This window comes from Silurus meridionalis, chromosome 25 (genome assembly GCF_014805685.1).
Source record: "Silurus meridionalis isolate SWU-2019-XX chromosome 25, ASM1480568v1, whole genome shotgun sequence".
NCBI classification, from domain to species: domain Eukaryota; kingdom Metazoa; phylum Chordata; class Actinopteri; order Siluriformes; family Siluridae; genus Silurus; species Silurus meridionalis.
This window is the reverse complement of record NC_060908.1, coordinates 535001-556871: the sequence shown is the minus strand read 5'-3', so window position 1 is coordinate 556871 and position 21871 is coordinate 535001. Positions and strand designations below refer to the sequence as shown.

General features: G+C 41.9%; 2 protein-coding genes across 7 annotated transcripts in view; one reads left to right on the top strand and one right to left on the bottom strand.

Annotated features, from left to right (window-relative positions):
* Nucleotides 1–4491: 4491 nt before the first annotated feature.
* Nucleotides 4492–15392, bottom strand: her1 (hairy-related 1). Of its 5 annotated transcripts, none has more exons than XM_046838622.1 (6): nucleotides 15256–15392; nucleotides 13088–13283; nucleotides 7218–7329; nucleotides 6723–6818; nucleotides 6089–6182; nucleotides 4492–5467 (listed from the first exon to the last, which is right to left on the bottom strand). In XM_046838622.1, the coding sequence occupies exons 3-6, from the start codon at nucleotides 7257–7259 to the stop codon at nucleotides 4800–4802; spliced, it is 900 nt and encodes a 299-aa protein (XP_046694578.1). In that variant the 5' UTR covers nucleotides 7260–7329; nucleotides 13088–13283; nucleotides 15256–15392; the 3' UTR covers nucleotides 4492–4799. The 5 variants fall into 5 exon arrangements, with proteins under 5 accessions (XP_046694578.1, XP_046694577.1, XP_046694581.1 ...); XM_046838621.1 differs by lacking the exon at nucleotides 15256–15392 and adding an exon at nucleotides 13449–13916; XM_046838625.1 differs by lacking the exon at nucleotides 15256–15392 and adding an exon at nucleotides 13449–13916 and having other exon boundaries at nucleotides 4492–5464.
* Nucleotides 15393–16742: 1350 nt separating this feature from the next.
* The window catches only part of her7 (hairy and enhancer of split related-7), an 8896-nt gene continuing 3767 nt past the window's right edge, over nucleotides 16743–21871 (top strand). Inside the window, exons 1-3 of one of the 2 annotated variants that reach the window (XM_046838810.1) lie at nucleotides 16743–16934; nucleotides 17244–17339; nucleotides 17446–17967. In XM_046838810.1, coding sequence (XP_046694766.1) covers nucleotides 16860–16934; nucleotides 17244–17339; nucleotides 17446–17934 — 660 coding nt within the window. In that variant the 5' untranslated portion in view covers nucleotides 16743–16859 and the 3' untranslated portion in view covers nucleotides 17935–17967. Of the gene's footprint in view, nucleotides 16935–17243; nucleotides 17340–17445; nucleotides 18243–21871 lie in introns of those variants that run through there. The other variant, XM_046838809.1, reaches the window with a different exon arrangement.

Genomic DNA, 21871 nt, shown 5'->3' with positions numbered 1-21871 from the left:
ATTGTATTGTTTGGGGAAAAGAAATCGTTTTGGTTGTAAATCTTTCCCGCATTTCCAGACAGGCAACAAAACTGCAAACATGGCGGTTTTTGAAGCTCTTTTATGGACGGATATGCAGTTAAATAGCTTTTCTGTTCGGTTATTTATATTACAACACATCTACAGTTACTGAGCAGATCCTTAAAGATGTTTCATGATGCAGATTATTTATTTATTATCCCCCTGGTACTGAATATCACCAGGTTTCTGATCCAAATCCATGCACAAGCACATACTTAAAACAAACACACACATAATCCACGTGAGTTGATTTCCTGTCCTCCATCTTCCCACTGTGTTAGAGCAGGACAACCGGGGCAAACCAGGGTCAGGATGAACTCGGCTCTAAGCACCGCTCATGGGGAGTGGGAGCTCAGTGGTTAAGGCTCTGGGTTACTGATCGGAAGGTCGGGGGTTCAAGTCCCGGTATCGCCAAGCTGCCACTCTTGGGCCCTTGAGAAAGGCCCTTAACTCTGTGTGCTCCAGGGGCACCGTGTCATGGCCCTCTGACCCCAGCTTCTAAACAAGCTGGGATATGCGAAGAATAAATTTCACTGTGCTGTAATGTATATGTGAGAAATAAAGGCTATTCTATTCTATGCTGCATGATTTGCAGACGGCCTGATGAACATTTCTGTCATTTCACACTGACATCAGATGAGAAACTTTGATTCACAAGTCAGTTTGAGATTAACTCTGAGATGACTCGAATTAGATTCTAATTTTAGACAAACTGACCTACTGTTGTTCAACATCATAAAATACTCATCAAACTGAAACAGGGTTGAAAATAATCAACAGTCCAAATGAAAAGCATTATGGGTTACTGTAGTCTTTTTTACATTAAATATAAGATTTATCAGATGTGTACATATGAGCCTCCTGTCAGTCTTTTAATCACGTAGAGAGGAACTGGTGAGAGCTCTCATATCTCTGTTATGAGCTCTCACCAGTTTCTCTCTACGTGATAAAAAGATGGACCATGAACTTGACCATCCTCACAGCTGGGGTCTAACAGCAGGCTTTAGTTTCACTAACTCGGATTGGCCAGCGAACTCTCAGGGGACATGAACAAGAATCAGAGGTGGGGTTGAGAATGGGTTAGGATGGTGTTCTGATTCATCTTCTTGCTCCAGTCTTGATTCATCTTGACTTGCAGTTTTGGGTCTGTTAAGTCAAGTCAAGTCAAGTTTATTTCTGTAGCGCTTTTCACACACACATCGTCTCAAAGCAGCTTTACAGAATTTAACAGTGAAGGTGAATGATGTGTATTTATCTGATGAGCACCATGGAGACTGTGGTGAAGGAAAAACTCCCTTAGATGTTATGAGAAAGAAACCTTGAGAGGAACCAGACTCAAAAGCAGAACCTCATCCTCATTTGGTGACATCAAGAGTGTGATTATAGTCTTTAAACACTACAGAACACTGGAGAGTGAGAACTAACATGAGCACTGGAGTGTGTGATTATGACTGATGTTCCTTCTACAGTCTTTTACAGTCAGATGAGATTATGGAACCAGGACCTACTGAACAACTTATAAAATAGCTCAACATCTGAGATCATCACAAATCATACACCAGCTTCTCCACGCCAGAGCCTTTAAACACTCAAAGAGGTCCAATATCCAAACTCCACATGAAGTGGAATCCAAAAGGCGCTGGTACGTCGCTGGTGCATCTAATTCTCTAAAGGTCCACAATCTTCATGAGGTGGGACATGACTAGAGCTGGCACAACCTCAGGATGGGTCCTGTGTTCATTTGTTCGGCAACCAGATCAGACATTAGAAGACTGCAGAGGATAATCCGGACTGCTGAGAAGATTACTGGTGCTCTTCTGCATGCTCTTGACAAAATAAACACCACCAGAGTGAGAAACAAGAATCCAAAATCACCACAGACATCACACACCTGGGTTCCATCTTTTGGGTCTGGTTCCTCTCAGGGTTTCGTCATCGTGCCATCTAGGGGAGTTTTTCTTTGCCGCAGTCGCCCAAGGCTTTGCTCTTCAGGGACAAACACACATAATTCCCTTTAATCCTTACGTTCTGTAAAGCTGCTTTGAGACAATGTCCATTGTGAATGTGAATAAACTTGAACTTGAAGACACAAGAGCATTTCTTCCTAAATACTCACTCCGGTAACCAACTCATGTCATATATATATTATAATGATAATAAATATTTTATTATTCAGTCAAAAAGTCAAAATCTGTGAATCTTTCTTTCCTTTCAACCGTGTTTGGTCCAAAAATAAAAGCCTGGACAAGCTGTCATTTATAACCAAGAGTCGAAGCAGAAATAAATACATTACAGTGAGTTTTTTGTCCAACAGGGGGCGCCAAACTCCGACTTCATCTGCGTTATTTATTCCGTTTCGACTTCCTGTTCTCTTCACTTCCGCTTGATTTAAACCATAATGTCACGGAGGGCTGAAAGTCAGAGCTGTGTGTAAGTGTTTAAGTGTTAACAGAGCAAATGTATCCTAGGTTAACATTCCAGAAAATTTATTCTAAAGTTTTCAGGTTTTCAGTGTTCTAATCTGAAAACTTTCAGGTGTAGGGTTTTACAACCTCCCTTCTTCCGGCTTCTCCCATTAGGGGGCGCTACAGCGGATCATCCGTCTCCATCCCCCCCTGTCCTCTACATCTGCCTCTTTCACACCAACTACCTGCATGTCTTCCTTCACCACATCCATAAACCTCCTCCTTGGACTTCCTCTTTTTCTCCTTCCTGGTGTCTCCATCCTCAGCATTCTCCTACTGATATACCCCATGTCCCTCCTCTGCACATGTCCAAACCATCTCAATCACACCTCCCTCACCTTGTCTCTAAAACGTCCTACATGCACTGTCCCTCTAATAAACTCATTTCTAATCCCTCGTCATCACTCCCAACAAACATCTCAACATCTTCAGCTCTGCTACCTCCAGCTCCACCTCCTGTCTTTTACTCAATGCCACTGTCTCTAAACCATACAACATCTCAGGTCTCACCACAGTCCTATAAACTTTCCTTTCACTCACAGATACTCTTCTATCACAAATCACTCCTGCTATCACTCTTCTCCACCCACTCCACCCTGCCTGCACTCTTTTCTTCACTTCTCTAACACACTCTCCATTACTGTGCACTGTTGACCCCAGGTAGCTGAACTCCACTCTTCATCCTCTTAATCGCTGCTTTCACTTCCTCCTTCCTCAGTGTCCAACCTCTCCTACAGCTCCTCATATGCCTTTTCCTTGGCTTTCACCACATCCCTCTTCACCTGCTGCTGCATCTCCTTGTTCTCCTGCCTACTTTTCTCATCACTCTGTCGATCCCAATTGTGTTTCTCCAACCTCTTTCTCCTTCTGCTCTCCTGCACTTCCTCATTCCACCACCATGTCTCTTTGTCTTCCTTTCTATTTCCAGATGTTACACCAAGAACCTTTCTAGCTGTCTCCCTTATCAGACCACTATCCGATGCTGTCTAGCTACACTGTCCCCCGCCAACACCTTACAGTCTCCAATCTCCTTCAGGTTTCATCTCCTAAATAGAACATAGCCTACGAGTGTGCACCTTCCTCCACTCTTATACATCACTCTATGATCCTCCTTCTTTTAAAATACGTGTTCACCACTGCCATTTCCATCCTTTTAGCAAAATTTACCACCATCTGCCCTTCCACATTCCTCTCCTCCATCTCACAACCCACTTGTGGAGCATAAGCACTGATGACATTTATCATCGCTCCTTCAACTTCCAGCTTGACGATCATCACTCTATCAGAAACTCTCTTCACCTCCACTACACTCTTACTGCACTCTTCCTTCAGAATCACCCCTACACCATTTCTCTTTCCATCCACACCATGATAGAACAGTTTAAACACCTCCAATGTTCCTGCTCTTACTCCCTTTCCACTTGGTCTCCTGAACACACAACATCTCTACCTTTCTCCTCTCCATCATATCAGCTCCCTCTCTCCCTTTACCAGTCATAGTACCAACATTTAAAGTACCAACCTGAACCTCCACCTCCTCCACTTCTCCTTTCCCTGCTGTCTCTGTAGACATCTTCCTTCTCTCCTTCTCCTCCTTCAGCCAACAGCAGCACAATTTACACCAGTACCCTGTTGTTAATGATACCTGTGGTGGTCGTTGGTAACCCGGGCCTCCACTAATCCGCTATGAAATTTTGATTCCTGATCCGCATATTTTATTTGGCACATGATTTACGCTGGATGTCCTTCATAACACAAAACTTCACATTTATCTGGACTTGAGAGTCACCTGACCTGTGTAACACTAATGACTGGGTTCTTCTAGAACCTCCCTCTAAAGAACCTTAAATTGATTTAAACTGTGGTTTGTTCCTCCTTCCAGAGCTTTAATCTGACATTCTTTATATTTTTAGAAATGGAAATAACACACAAGTCGTGATGTCACTTTTAAAATATGTAACAAAATTAGAGCTTTTATTAGTTAAACCGTACAATAAATTTTCATGGCTGTACATTACAAAGAAAAATAAATATATTTACAGGATCTGTATATAATAGAGAGAAAGACAGGTGGAATAGATCAGCTTTAAGAAAACAATGGAGATTATTTGAGGGAAAATGTCACAGATATAAACTTGTGTTCCTCACAACTCGCAATCTCACTACGTCCTCGGCAATGAGATGAAACCTGGCCACAATGAGGGGACTTTTTATAAGACCCAGCCGTGGTATGTTTATTACAGTAGTCCTCTGTGTGTGTGTGTGTGTATGGGCTCACCACGGCCTCCAGATGCCGTGTGTGTGACTCGGGAAGAGCTCTCGCCTCAGAGAATGCTGGGCCGCAATGCAGGGAGGGGTCAGAGGTCGTGGAGGAGCCTGTGTGGCCGGTGCTAAGCTCGCTGAAACTGCCGAAGTGGAGGAACTGACAGACGAGGAGGACAAGGAGGAGTCGGAGAGAGGAGAGACGGATGTAGGGAAGTGGAAGTGGCAGGGGACGGAGAGATACGTGGGAGAGGAAGAGGAGTAGCAGGGCGAGGGAGGAGGGGACAGAGAGTATGGAGGAGATGGATACGGGTGATGCAGGACGAATGAATTAGGATACAACCCGTTAGCAAAAGAGAAGGACTCCGTGTTCGCTCGGGGGTCGCCCGTGACCCACGTGTGAGTCTTCCCGTGACCTCTGACATGCGAAAGGGCATCGGTGTGCGACTGCAGGTGATGGCGAAGGCCCTGGATAAAGTTCTCGCGCTGAGACAGATCCACACAATCGATGAAGCTGGTCAGCCGAGAGATGCACTCCTGGAAGCCGGCTGTGTAGAGCGGGCTGCTGGGGGCAAGGCCATGGACGTTAGGACCACCGTGAAGTCCTGCGAGGGGCACACGGGGTCTCACGGTAGACTGTGCAGGGGTGACGTGGTCACCTGGATCTCTGCTGCAATCTGCTGATGTGTGTGAGGAGAGAAAATGAAAGGGAAAAGGAGGGAGAATGAGGAAAGAGGAAGAGTTATGAAGGAAAGGTTTTTGAAATTGAAAGTAATTTAAGTTAATTAGATTAAAGTTGTTTGTTTTGTGAAGATCGAAGAATCACAGGCAAAAAGAAAAGAAAAGAGAAGAGTGTAGGACCGAAGGGGACAGACGGAGGAATGGTGGGATTATAAACAGGTGTGAAGAGAGAGAGAGAGAGAGAGAGAGAGAGAGAGAGAGAGAGAGAGGAAATGCAACAGGATGTGTGAGGGGCAAATGTGTGTTTTGGAAGGAAAAGATGGATAGAAAAAAATGGAGAAGGGAAAAAAGAATGTCAATTAAATTATGACAAACTGATTATATAATTTCAAAAATCAAAGCAGTAAATAATGTTACACTTGTTTATATGTGTGTATTACTGGCCACACACACACACACACACACACACACACACACACACACACACAAAAACAACGTTCCTATCAGCTGCTTACAGATTCTCATGTTTATGAACATTTCTAGAGCACATATTTGGATCCACAGAATAAAAGCAGTATATTGTTATTTATTGTTATTAAAAATATAGTCAGAAACTTTACCAGCATTTTCCTTCGTGTTTGTGGCCTTTTTCCTGATGTACTCCACTGTGAGTTCCAAAATCTCTGCTTTCTCCAGTTTAGGGTTTTGTAATCTCTGTAAAAGAGAAAGAGAAAAGAATAAATAAATTAATGAATATAAATGAATACATTAAATACAAGAAGTTATATTGGGACTGAAAACCACACAGGAAAATCATCTAAAAACCTCATGGTGGACATGTTTAATGAGAGTATAGAAGCATGAAGAAGCTCCAGGTTTCTCAGTTTACATCCCAAAACCGTGCAGTTTAGAAAACTACATTCAAATAAAACACTTTGTACACAAGGTCTTCCTGTTTAATTATATAATATAATACAATATAATGTAATATATAATGTTATTATTAATGTAATGTATTAAACTGCACTACACCATTTATGAGGGGGATCTTATTTAGACAGAAAACATGCAGATAAACTAATATAGAAATCTCTCACACACACACACACACACACACACACACACACACACTCTCTCTCTCTCTCTCTCTCTCTCTCTCTAAATGTTTGCTTGAAATTTGCGTTACTTTAATTTTTGAATTTTTGTGTTATATAGAATGAAATGAACACTAAATCTGAAGTTCTCTCTCAGTACCGAGTCCAGGGTGTTGTCCAGGAGCAGAGTTCTCAGTTCATCTAATCGCTGATTGATCCGATCTCTTCTTTTCTTCTCAATCACCGGCTTCAGAACCTGGAAAATATCAGTAAGTCATGAATTTGGATTTTCCGTTAAAAACAAACAAAAAACTAATAAATAACCAGATGGAAGCTGATGCGACATTTTTATTCATCAACATTATCGCAATAAAACCACCGCACACTTTAAACAGTTTTCAAGATTTCTAAACTTATTTCTCCTCCTACTTTTGGTTTGTTGTATTTTGAGACGCACCAAATGAATAAAACATTTAAATGCGGGACGTTGAAAAAAAAAATCAAAACGTTGTGCAAACTTGTGCATCTTTAGTTTCTTTATCTCACAAATGCACAAATATATTAACAGATAGACAAAACCGCAAAAATAAAAAAAGAGATTAAAAAAATCAAAAATGATGCAGAAATGACAAAAATCAGCAGTAAAGTTACTCACTCTTCTGGATGCTCTGCGGCTGGACATTCTCGGAGTCCCCATGATTTAAAGTAAATATCCTTTTCCCCAAAGAGACGAACTTTGTAAGAACAACGCCAGAGTTTGTTAGAAACTGATGGAGAGAAAAAGTACAATAAGAATAATAAAGTAATAATGACAGAAGGTTTTCTGCGTCGCACTGAAGGAGCTTTGAGCTGCTCTGGGGCACGCGCGTCTTATTTATGCGGAAACTTTAACACCTTGTCCTGTACCCTGATTGGTCAGGAAGGTGTTAGAGATATAGAGGTGATGGCACCTCTGAGAGCTCGCGCAGGACTGAGTAATGGCTGAAGATGCATCTCATTAAACTTTAGAGAAGATAAAATCTTATTGAACTCTCAGGGTGTAACATACAATAATGAGGGAATAATGTGGGTTCTATTGTAAATGATTCTGTAAAATATTGATAATTAGGCTAAAAGCACGCGTATAGGTTTATTTATAAGGACCTGCTTTATTGTGCGTTAAAAAAGTAGAATCCTGAAACAAACTTTAAAAATGTACTGCTAAAAGTGCAAATCTTTTCACCTTTTCCCCCAATGAGCGTTAATTATTATAGTTATTATAAAATGTTGTTTTTAAAAATAAATTACCATCAAAAACTCCGTTTCTGCTTTAAACAAACTTTATTGTTATTTTCCCTGTAAATTTTACTGAACTTTTACTTTAAAAATCAGTCCTGAGTCGTGTTTGTGTAAACCATGTAATAGAAATGCCCCATTAACACACACAAACAGAATGAACACACACACACACACACACACACACACAAACAGAATGAACACACACACACACACACACACACACACACACAAACAAACAAACAAACAAAATGAACACACACACACAAACAGAATGAACACACACACAAACAGAATGAACACACAAACACACACACACACACACACACACACACACACACACACACAAACAGAATGAACACACACACACAAAAGAATGAACACACACACAAACAGAATACACACACACAAAAGAATGAACACACACACACACACACAAACAGAATACACACACACAAACATAATGAACACACACACACACACACACACACACACACACACAAACACACACACACACACAGAATGAACACACACACACACACACACACACACACACACACACACACACACAAACAGAATGAACACACACACACACACACACACACACACACAAACAGAATGAACACACACACACACACACACACACACACACACACACACAAATGTCTGGAATTATGGAATCAGGATCAGAACATCAGGTAAAAGGTTTGACTTGTGTGTGTGTGTGTTCTCTCCCTGAAGCTGCTCTGTGCTGTTGGAGGTTATTAGTTTGCTAAAAGGCTTCATGGGTTTAGAGGCTGTTTATGTTTTTATGAGCCAAATTGTACTGGTTTATTGCTCAGTGTGAATACGGAGCCTAATTCGGTCGTTCACCTTCACACCCCATGAACCAACACACTCCTCCTCAGAGAGTTCATGACCCATACACACACTTACACACACTTACACACACATTCCAAAAAAAAACAACAGTTTTATAGATATGTTTTGGGGTTATTTGTTGAGAGATATATAGATATATTTATATAATGACCTGTTCACTCATCGTTTATTCTGCACATGTGATATGATCAAAGTTTTTCCACTCGTAAAACCAGTTTATATCATTTGTCACTTTGCTGCTAATCAGAATAAAATAATTGTTGTTCAGTTGTTGATCTCTAACTGCCGTCCTGAAGTGTTCAGAACTTCTCAACTGATTCATATCACTTGTAATTCAAGAAATAGGAAAAGGAGTGTTTATTAACACACACACACACACACACACACACACGCACGCGCTAACCGGCCGTATCCGCGTGACGTGAGAAGAGCAACTCGACTGACTTTTAAAAACGTTCTCGTGGGAACGGAACGCTGAAGCGCTCGCGCATTAGAACGTGCTAGAACCGACACACTCGCACCGCGCGCGCGAGACTTAAAACCCTTCAGCACTCCAGAAAGAACGCGTGTGTGAGGAACGAATACAGTAGACCAATACACAACCCTGAACCGGGGGGTGTTAGGGTTAGGGTGCACTCAGAGCGCATGCGCCAGTCTTCCTGCGCGCCTGCAGAAGTAGAAACATAAACAGTGAGAAATCTGCAGTGGCGTGTGTGTGAGGTGTGTGTGAGGTGAAGGTGTGAGGTCTCACCTGTGTGTTTAGTGTGCTCATGTTTTTGCACTAAAGACAAACTCCCTGCCTGCCTACACAACATACTCACAATTTATTCATTACTTTATTTTCTTATATATATATAATTGAATTGAATTTACAAGCACGTGCACAAGCCTTTATATAGAAAAAAGTACTCAAAGTACCACTCCTGGTGGGTACAACCAGGAGTACCATTCGTGTGTGTTTTTTATTTAATTTTACTTTTAATTGGTAAGAAAATCCCAAACTTCTTATTAAGATCATATTTAGAAATATGAATGGAACTTTCGGTTTCTGGAGGTGATCGGTATGATCCTGATCAGAAGCAGAAGTGGCTGAAGATCCCGTGGGAAAGCTAAAGGTGAGCTCCTGAGATCTCGCGCACCTCGCCTCATTAACCTCATTATCATTCACTCCGTCAGCGCGCGCGTTTTAACGGCTACACAGAGGACAAACGCTCGCGCATTTCCGTGGGAATGACCCTGCAGACCTCACACTCCTCCACAGCAGACAGCACAGCGATCCACGTGAAATACACACCACACTGATACACAGCCTGGGCGCTGGAAATCAATCATCTCCATCCCAAAGCGCAATATCTATCACTGATGTTCATATGTCCTGCTGTATCGTGTGAGAAGGTGTGTGTGTGTGTGTGTGTGTGTGTGTGTGTGTGTGTGTGTAAACTACCATAAACCCATAAACCAATAACAACAGCTAACTGAGTGGAACATCAGAAGTGGATTAATGAGGTCAAAGACTGTGTCAGTGTTTCTCCTCTGACCCACTGCTGACCTTCTACAGTTCTCCATCTTACCAGCTCACCATCATCTCAATTTACCTTCTCATCCCACTTTCTCATCTGATATCTCATCATCTCATTTTATTCTTTCTAAACATTTTCTCTTCTCCTCATTCAATCTTCACATCTCAAATTCTATCTTAAAATCTAATCAAATCAAATCAAATTTTATTTGTCACATGCACATACATCCAATCTTCTCATGTCGTCCCTATTTTCCCATCTTCTTTTCTTCATCACATTTTATTTTTCCCACTTCTAATTCATTCTCCTCATTTCAACATCTAATCTTCTTCTCTCCTCCTCACATCTTCTCATCCCATCTTCAAACTTTATCTTTAAGTTCAAGTTTATTTCTATTGCGATTTTCACCACACACATCGTCTCAGAGCAGCTTTACAGAATTTAACAGTGAAGGTGAATGATGTGTGTTTATCTGATGAGCACCATGGAGACTGTGGTGAAGGAAAAACTCCCTTAGATGTTATGAGGAAGAAACCTTGAGAGGAACCAGACTCAAAAGCAGAACCTCATCCTCATTTGGGTGACATCAAGAGTGTGATTATAGTCTTTAAACACTACAGAACACTGGAGAGTGAGAACTAACATGAGCACTGGAGTGTGTGATTATGACTGATGATCTTTCTACAGTCTTCTACAGTCAGATGAGATTATGGAACCAGGAGCTACTGAGCAACTCATAAAATAGCTCAACATCTGAGATCATCACAGATCCAACACCAGCTTCTCCATGCCAGAGCCTTCAAACACTCCAGGAGGTCCAGTGTCCAAACTCCACATGAAGTGGGATCTAATTGGCGCTGGTACGTCTCTAGACGGGTCTAGATGTTTGCAGCATCTACCTTTTTAAAGGTCCACAATCTTCATGAGGTGGGATGTGACTGGAGCTGGAGCAACCTCAGGATGCCTCGGGATGGGGAGAGAAAGAGAAGCAGTGGAGAGGAATTAGCGTAGCTGCTGTTCATGATATTAACAGCACAAGTTGATAATGTGATGTGATCAGATGTTCTGGAGCACAAGGTTATGATGTGATGTGTGTTATGTGTAGAACTCGCTAAAAACATACGTCTTTAATCTGCACTTAAACTGGGAGAGTGTGTCTGAGCCCCGAACACTGTCAGGAAGACTATTCCAGAGTTTAGGAGCTAAATGTGAGAATGTTCTACCACCTTTAGTGGACTTTGCTATTCTAGGAACTACTAGAAGTCCAGAGTTTTGAGATCTCAGGGAGCGTGACGGATTGTAGCGTGTTAGAAGACTGGAGAGATACATGGAGATAAAACATTTAGTGTTTTGTAGGTAAGAAGCAGTAGATTGTAGTGGATTTGGAACTTAACAGGAAGCCAGTGTAGGGATGAGAAGATTGGGGTTATATGGTGATATTTTCTCCACCTTGTGAGAACTCTGACTGCTGCATTCTGGACTAACTGAAGCTTGTTTATTAATGATGCAGGACATCCACCTAGTAATGCATTACAGTAGTCCAGTCTGGAGGTCATGAACGCATGGACGAGCTTCTCTGCATCAGATATAGAGAACTTGTTTCTTAACTTAGCAATGTGTGGTGAGATCTTCACATCTTACACACCATAGCAAAATATCATCTTATCATCTTCACTCAACTCATCTTTGTATTTCTTCTTGTATTCATCTTATTCTTTCATCTCCTCGTCTCCTTTTCATCTCATATCTCACTGTAAAAGGCTAATGGCTATTGTGAAGGTATAATCAATAGTCATGTCGATCAGTTTAGTGTTCATAGCAATATTTTACACAGCAAGTAATAAATGACACTTGTCACCTTACTTGACCTTGACTCTGTTTTTATCAATTTAGTCACATGCACGACGTGACAACCTGTACTCACAACATCTCCAGCAGAGAATGAAGAAGAAGAACAGACTCAGAAACAAGTTTAATAAACACAAACACAGCGTCATGTTCTCACAAAGACCCATTTAATCATCTATAAAGGATTTCTGACACTCAATTGTTGAGTTGTTGAGACACAACCACACATGCACACACACACACACACACACACACACACACACACACACACACACACACACACACACACACACACACACACACACACACACACACACACACACACACACACACACACAGTTCACCTGTTTACTGTATTTATATTTTCTGATCTTTAACAGTTTATTGTAATTACACCCTGTAATTCCTCCACAGTTCCCATTTGGTTTTATTTATTTACGTTAATATTTTACTTCTTTTCTCTACACTGCATTTTTCATTCATGATTTTATAGGAACGCTTTGGCAGCACTGCAAATAAACAAATCTGCCAATAAAGTGAATTAAAATGAAATTGTTCACAGCATCTTTACATCTGTGCATCTTCGAAAACAGGGTGTGTAGGAGTAAATAATGTGTGAATGATGCTACAGTTCCTCCTGCTTGTGAACTGGGCTGAGATTCTGTGTGTGTGTGTGTGTGTGTGTGTGTGTGTGTGTGTGTGTGTGTATGAACACACTCTCTGAGCTCTCTCTCACTCACACCTCTCTCACTAACGCATGAGAATGAAATCTCTTCTCACTGGTTTATTACTTCGTCACTTCAGAACCCAGAGATCCCACGCATGCGCACTTAATCACCTGCACGGATTTAATGCCTTTATAAATGATTGCACATAAACACCAAAAATCTTACTGCAAAATACTTTTCTGAACACACCAGGCTGTAGGTCAGGAAGGAAAAGACAGAAAAGAGAAAGGTGTGTGTGTGTGTGTGTGTGCGTGTTCTCGTGGGAAAGTTACCTGTATGTTGAACAGTGAGAGCACACACACCTCGACACACACTTTTAAACGTGTGATGGTCTTAACACGTCTCGTTAACACCATCGCCGTATTTCGGAAACAAACGGTGATGAGCTCCATCCTGGGGTCGAGGGATGTGCCTCCAACATGAAGAGAAGTGGTTTCATCGTCACGTGATCGCTGACGGCAAAGTAAACTGAAAACATACATTATTTTTAAATATGATATAAAACATAAAATATTATTATTTTTAAACCCTTTAACTTTAAATCTCTTTACAAAGTTTCAAAAAATGTTTCATAGTGTTTGTGTTTGCAGAAGTGTTGCTATGGGAACACGCCGCTCTCGCGCTCTCTCGCACCTCGCGCATTGGTTAATGACCTGTGAGATGTTTGGGCTTCAGGGTGTGTGTAACGTTGTATCTTTGGCGTGTGTAACGTTCCCACGCGCCTTTAGCTAAATCGTCAAGGCACGCGCCGAGGGCAGAATCAGAAAGGTGTCAGTGCGAAGGTGACGCCAAACGTTGAGTGCGCGCGCTTGTTAAAAATAAGGTGCGAGGAGACATTGGTCACCATCTCCTTCTCCTCCCTTATACCTCCACCACCAGACAGTTGGGGGCTTTTGTTTATCATTAAATGGCTCGGGTTATGGTTTAGCATTTATCACCCTGCTGCATGCTTCAGCAGCCAATGAGGCGCCGTCTGTAAAGCGCGTGCCGGGTCCGAGGTGTGAAGCTGACACGAGGCCACTTGTTTTCTAAGGTGTGGGCACGCGCTGATGGTGCCCCCCATCGATCCCCTCCCCCGCCAAACTATTTCACACACACACACACACACACACACACACACACACACACACACACACACACACACACAGACTCTTATAAAATAGATTATTATACTGTTGCATATACTACATTATATTTTTACGGTGTGTGTGTGTGTGTGTGTGTGTGTGTGCTGATAGTGCGCGTGGGAACGCAGGTGATGACGCGCTAATTCTGGCAGGTAATAAACACGAGTGTTTTTCATTCTCGTGCGTTTAAGACAGAGGCGCGAGACTAGACCCGTTCCCAGCCTGACACGCACGCGCGCGAAAACACACACACACACACACACACACACACACACACACAGCTTGTCTTTAGTTCAAGTTAATAAGTTTAATGATCTTTTAGTCCGGTTATGCACCAGAGTCAAAACACTAAAAAAGAAAATCTGCTGCAATCATGTGTCTGTGTGTGTGTGTGTGTGTGTGTGTGTGTGTATGGTAGCTCACACAAATACAAGCACCACCAAACTACTGCTGTTTTCTGCGCTCAGCTGCACTGAGAATATCACTGTAATTACTGTAACTTACGCATAACGTAAGTCGTTCTGGAAAAGCGCGTGCCAAGTGACATCAATGTAAAAGTAAATGTAAGTGTGTGTGTGTGTGTGTGTGTGTGTGTGTGTGTGTGTGGTGAGTGAGAGAGGGAGTAGCTGTATGTGTTCATGCAGTGTTGCCCTGGGAATGTGTTCACGTCTCTGTTCTCTCATCTACACTCTGAGAACAGAAACACCTCCAGCTCTGCTTTATTACCTGCTAAAGTTCATACATCTCACACACCTCAGACACACACACACACCTCAGACACATCACCTCACACACTCAGCTCCTGGGAAAAAGCACAAACTGCATTCCCAGACACGGTCCACTTTTCTCAACTTGGTGACAAAAAGCTTGATTACAATCACAGCGCGCGCACTACACACACGCGCGCGCGCACGTGCTGCACTGCAAACTGTGTTGTACAACGCAATGCTGAAGCTGAAGTTGTGCCGCAGATTCAGGGATGTTCTTTAGCCATCATGAGCGTGAAATCAAAGGCGAATAAAGCACACGCGCATGCGCAGTGCTGAGCAGATTGTTCAGTGAGTGGAAATGAAGTGATTTGAAAGAAACTTTTAATATAATTACATTTCATCATAAACTCACTGACTCCTATAGATCATTATACTGCTGCATACATTACCTTTTTTTATTATTATAGGTGTGATTACACGTGTGTTGGCGTGCTATAATATAATATAATATAATATAATATAATATAATATAATATAATATAATATAATATAATATAATATAATATAATATAATAATCTTTATTCGGCTTCGTGCGTGTTTACCTTTTCCTTAGTTCTTCTTATTTGCATGAGAACACGCCAGCGCACGTGGACGCCCTTCACCTCCTCACCTATTGAAGTGCCTATTGGCACGCGCCCCCGGTGATCAGAGAGGTGTGAGCACGCGCGGAGGATCTCTTCGTACTTTTGAGTATCACATTTTATACCAAGAAATGAGTAAGATCAATTAAAATGAGACACTGAGAGATAAAAAAAAGAAGCAGAAATCAGAAGTTTAGTGTGAATGTGTTTGTTATTTACTCACGTTAATGCTGTTACACGCAGAGATGTTTGCACGTGCCTTGTGGATGACTGTTAAAAAACATGCAGGGCACATTCCTTACACACACACACACACACACACGTGCGCACACACACCTCCCCAGTTGGACACCACTTTCACGCCCGCGCGCAGTCTGCTCTTTAATCTTCTCTCTACATATACAATCATCAGCATCAGTAGCACTCAGCCCTCACGTGTATTATTTACTGTACATGTGACCGAAAGTGTAGATTAATTTCCTTATTATTAAACAAACAGCGTATGAACGTGGGGGTCTTGGGGGTCGCGCTTTATGACGCGCAGGTTCTGGCAGGAAATACAGCAGGTTGTGAGGTTCTGTGAGTAGTGTGAGAGCTTCAGTCCCAGCACGTCACCTCCAACAGCACCAGGAGAACATTTCTTCTAAGATAACATTTAGTTCATTCCAGGGCACAACACGGTCACTTGTCTGAGAGGTTTAAAGGTCACGTGAGTCCATGCTCCAAGATCCATCTTCTGGAATAATAAAGAGGTAGATTTGAGCAATGTTGCGAAGACCCTGGTGTGATCAGGATGCAGTCTGGGTGTGCAGAAGTTCTACATTTAAAACATTCTGCATGTATCAGTGACTGAGCTGTAGAGAAGCAGGTTTCTTCTCTGAGCTCTTTCTTCTGAACTTTTGTCTCATGAAGGTGTGAATGGGTTTCTGACAACAAGAGCAATCCATCAGTTCAGAAACACACACACACACACACACACACACACACACACACACACACACACACACACACGTGCCAAAAAATCTAACTCACTGAACTCCACTCGTGTTATTACATCATCAACTAATCTTTATTCAATATTCTATTTATTCACGATTTTATGAAATTGTGAAGATTTAAGTTTTCTCTCAGTTTATATATTTACTTGTTTACTTGTTTATTTATTATATAATACATCAAAATAACAAAATATATGAAATATAATTATTAAATATTACACTTTTGTCATTTTACTTGTTATTCCAATATTTTATAATAAAACATCATTTATTCAGATTATTATCTTTTTTTAAGTATAATTTAAATGTATAAATTATTTATTTGACTCTATTTTTTTTAGCTTTATTAGACCAGCGTTGGTGGTCGCGCACTAATTAGCATACGGGTTACCGATTGGTCAGAAGGTCGGATGTGGGCGTGGCTTTGTGACACGGCCGGGTTGAAAGGCTATTAATACCTGAGCTTCACTTCACTTCACCAAACATCTTCCCACTGATCAGAGAAGAACCTGGAGCAGCGCTGGAGTCGAGAATCTGAACGTTTTCTGGACTTTTATTTGAGTTTTTATGAAGAGTCAGTTCTGGGATACAGCAACCATGAACCAGTTTGAAGAAATGGAGAGACTGAAAAAGGAGAGAAAGGTAAGCACTTCCATACATTTCTCTTTAATGTTGTGGAATAAATGACAGAAACTTGACAGTAATTATAAAATCATACCAATAAGAAGCCATTCTCAGAAAATTGAACTCTGTAGATCTTCATCTGAATGATGTACAAGGGAAAAAAGATATAAAAGTACACAATTGGATCATAATTGTATATATATTTATATCTACATGTATAATAAAACTCAGAGACCAGACCTGAAGAATGATTCATTTCTGAGAGTGTACAAAGAGAGAACAGTTTAGCAGAACCTTTACTGATGATCGTTTCTCTGTTCCTCACAGCTGTTGAAGCCTCAGGTTGAGCGCCAAAGGCGAGAACGAATGAACCGCAGTCTGGAGAACCTACGGGTTTTACTCCTGCAAAGCCCTGAGCAACAGGTAAGACGCAAAGCTCTCCCTTCCACCTGGTTTTATATATATATGTGTGTGTATGTGTGTGTGGGTGTGTGCATAACATGGTCTAAATCTCATTTCCCTTTTCCAGGTTGCATCTCAGAAGCGTATGGAAAAAGCCGAGATCCTTGAACACACAGTTCTCTTCCTGCAAAACTCCATCACCGAGACCAAGAAACCCAGAGCAGAAGATGAGTCCTTGTCAGAACGTCATCAGTTCCTGGATGGGTTCTCAGTGTGTTTGCAGAAAGCAGCTCAGTTCCTGCAGGAGGAGAGCGAGACACAAGGCCTGAGTGAATCCTTGTCCTCGTCCCTGTATCGCTGCCTGAGCCGTCCACAGAGACCCGGGGTCAGAGATGTGAGTCACATCGCACAAGGACTGCAGTGTGTGAGGAGACAAACACACACATTCTCACACCCGTACAGGATCCCACTGAGACACACACCAACACACTCCAATACTGTCCTGCGTCAACACAACAACAACAACAACAACAACACGGCTGGTACATCACAACCCACAACCATCACCAGCCCACAGTCGGTCCACAGACAGTGTGTGTGGAGGCCGTGGCCTTGAGAGACTCAAACACACACACACACACACACACACGTTATTGTTTATTATTGGGCTTGTGTAATAGCATTTTATTTGAAGATATTTATTTAGTGTTCAGAACACATTTTAACTTTTTTACACTTTATAACTGTAAGTTTATGAATAATTCACACTCATTAGAAAGTAAAAAGAAAGAACAGATTATAGAGTTAAACATGTAAATAGTGTATAAATGAGAAATGATTAGTAGAAATGATTCTCCACTGCTTTTGCACATTTTAATTTATTTACTTCATTCCTTTATTAAATAAACTATTTTATTCTTCAAATCTTGGATATATATATATGTATATTAGATATAAAGTATAAAATGTATATGCTGAAGGCAGAAATAAATACATTCCATCACACACCCGGTGTTTCTCCTGTATTTTTGTGACACGTGCACCCTACAGCATCAATGAAGGGGGCGTGGTTCTTCAGGGTTTTTTTGTCGTTGGCTCGTGCTGCATAAATATGCATAATAAACGCGCGCGAGGCGTGAAAACCCCGCACAAAAGGCCGCCACGCGCCCGCCGCGCGCCATGTGGTTAGAGATCAAAGGGGTTCCGGAGAGCGCGCGACAAGGTTTTATTTTTGGGATCCCATTTCCCCCCTTTTTTATTACCCGATGCGTAACTGCATCACGTGAACAGTTGAATGGCACGTTTTGTTCTTGTTGTTTTGGTCTGGAAGTGTGAACACAAGAAATAGCCGTTGTAAAAGTGTGGCGCGTGCGGTAGACAAACGGCGAACACGCGGGTGGGGGACATGAAAGCAACGTTATAGCGCATGCGCACTCGGTCGCGCTCAGGTGTGTGGCTCGGCTTCCGCTCTCCCGCTGCGGAGGCGCGAGATCTGTGAACTTCAAAGCACTGAAATTGACGGCAGGAGGCGGAAGCGCGAGAACTTTCCCACAGACACAGACAGACACGTGGCCGTCTGGTGTGTTAATGAGGCTGTTTACGTGAGCGTTTGGTCCGTAAACCGCTCTAAAGTGTGTGTGTGTGTGTGTGTGTGTGTGTGTGAGTGTGTGAAGTTGTGACAGCTGAACTTTGATAGTTTATTGCACGTGGGCGTGGCCAAATACCGCAAATGTAAACGTTATTGATACGCTTAAAGAAAGAAAGGAGTGACGTCATTAATTTGATCACACGCTCACTAAATCAGATCACTCTAACTTGAAGCTCGCGTATGTTAGCTAAACATGCTAATGCTAGACAGGAAGTCACTCCAGTGCAGTACTTCTGTTCTGCTCATGATGATGATGATGATGATGATGATCTGTATTTCTAACCGGAAGTTACAGAGTGACAATGTGAGGACTGAGTTACAGAAACGTGAAAAAAGTTTTTCTTTTTCTTTCCCCCCAACGGATCCCCCCATCCCCGATTTCTTACTTCATGCAAATGTCTCACAACTAATTTACAACAGTAAGTAGTTCAACACACACACACACACACACACACACACACACACACACACACACACACACACACACAGGGATTAGTAGGGGTGTGAGGACTGATCTTTAATCTTTAATTAATATCAATCATTTCGATCTGAACGTTAGTATCGGATCGACTCTAGTCTGATGAGATCAGTAATTTAGTTTACGGTTCTTTAATCCATGTCAGTTTCAGTAGAGTTTTAAAACCTGAGAATGACTGAATATCTCTTTAGTGTTCACTGTAAAAGCGACTCCTGTATTCAGGCTTTAGACTTGAATCACATACTGACGGTGAATCCCCAAGAACCAGGAATATTACAAGGATACCTGCTGAAATGAGTGTAGAAGACCAGTAACATAATCTAAGTATTAAAACATTCGCTGTTCTCTAATAATAATTTGGTATAAAATTAATTTTTATAAATTCAGTTAATTACAGTAATTAATCATAAAACCTCATAAATCACATGACTCTCTTTTACAGGAAAGTACAGCAACATATAGGTTCAAGGGCATGCTTTTAAAAGTAAAAAGTATCGGTATCAATATCGGTAATACTGGCCCTCAAATTTTGCAGTATCGCTCAACCCTAAATCGTAAGTATGTTTGAGGAGCAGGATGTGAAACCAGTATTATAATAATCAGATGTTTAAAATCCCAGTCTGCTCTGACACAGATCGTCCACTAGGCGGCGACTAACTCTGTGTGTTGTAATGGTGTGAGGTTGAGTCAGCAGAGGGCAGCACCGAGCTGATCACCTTCTGCTGCTGCTGTTGCGCTGTGGAGAAGGTGAAGAACATAAGCAGGTCTCCATCGATCTGTTACTGTAATTGTGAGAGTTTATAAACATATAAACATTGAATAAATACATCATAATGGTGAGGAGGAATTAAAAAGGATAAGAAGAGGACACAAACTCTCTAACCCTCTGTGTGTGTGTGTGTGTGTGTGTGTGTGTGTGCGCGAGTGCAGCTATGAATCTTAATGAACTGTAAAGCACACACCCTTCCTGGCTGCTGATTGTCCATCATCGTTTGTCTCCCTTAGAATGTCAACAAATGTCATGACATAAAGAGTTACGCTCTGCTGATTACGGGTGACACAGACACTTGAAAAGCTGTAGAGAGGTGGTGTGTGTGTGTGTGTGTGTGTGTGTGTGTGTGTTCAAGAAAGACACATCTTGTTGTGTGTGTCTCTGTCTCTCGCGCTCTCTCTCTCTTACACACACACACACAACAAGATGTGTCTTTCTTGAACACATGCACACACTGCACGTTAGAAATGGAGAGAGAAAGAAAGCAGGAAACTGAGACAGACAGCCAGTCAATGAGACAGACGGCTCTACACACACACACACACACACACACACACACATATTCCCTCCTCTCATCTCTCTCTCTATTCTTGTGCTAATTTTGGGCTTCGGCCACCATCTGCCCTCCCTCAGGGGTGAGTGAGGGACAGACGCTCGGCTTTTCTTCCCTCTGAGATCAGAGCGAGCGAGGGATCACCGCCTGACTGAGGGGCAATTAGTGACGGCCTCATAGAGAGAAACGAAGGGAATTATTATTATACAGAGAAATTCATTTTATCAGTCTATTAAATGCTTATTTTTTAAATAATAGTCAGATTTGTGATTTTAAGAAAGAGACAGACGGAGAGCGAGATGTTCGATTTTTCAATCCACTCGTTAATAAAGTTCATTCTGTAACATTGTGTTGTTGAATCGAGATTCACCTCGAGAACAGATTCAGAATTCAGTCGGCTGGAGAAATCAGAAATGTTCACAGCAGGAGGAATGGTGATTGAGGACGGAGGACTGGAGGAGAGAGGGGAAGAGGAGTGTAGGAAGAGTTAGGAGAATAAAACCGAATTAAAAAATAGAGAAAAAGAAAATAGTTAGTGCATGAATTTATATGAATTTATATGAATTTATATGAGGGAATTTGGAAAGTAGGAACTTCACGAGCAGGAACTTGGTGTTCCAGCAGACAGTTCATTTCTAACCACATTACTGTGAGAAAAGCTACAGTTTGTGTCTGTGTGTCTGTGTGTGTGTTGTAGGTGTGTGTGTGTGTGTGTGTCTGTGTGTGTGTGTGTGTGTGTGTGTGTGTGTGTGTGTGTGTGTGTGTGTGTAGGTGTGTGTGTGTGTGTGTCTGTGTGTGTGTTGTAGGGTGTGTGTGTGTGTGTGTGTCTGTGTGTCTGTGTCTGTGTGTGTGTTGTAGGGTCTGTGTGTGTCTGTGTGTGTGTTGTAGGTGTGTGTGTGTGTCTGTGTGTGTGTTGTAGGGTGTGTGTGTGTGTGTGTGTGTGTGTGTGTGTGTGTGTGTGTGTGTGTGTTGCAGGTGTGGTCAGCAGCAGCAAATGTTTCTTGTACAGTGAAGGTGGAACATCTGAACAAACTTTTATCTCCACACGACTCTTTACCCTCCGTGGCTGCACGAGGGCGCGTTTATTTACGCAAACAGCCCA

Excerpts from the sequence above, each read along its gene's own strand:
- her1 (XM_046838622.1), bottom strand. The coding sequence starts at position 7,259 with ATGGGGACTCCGAGAATGTCCAGCCGCAGAGCATCCAGAAGA. Across the intron at positions 6,819-7,217 it reads GCCGCAGAGCATCCAGAAGA|GTTCTGAAGCCGGTGATTGA; the intron begins GTGAGTAACTTT and ends GATATTTTCCAG. Across the intron at positions 5,468-6,088 it reads AAACACGAAGGAAAATGCTG|CAGATTGCAGCAGAGATCCA; the intron begins GTAAAGTTTCTG and ends CACACACATCAG.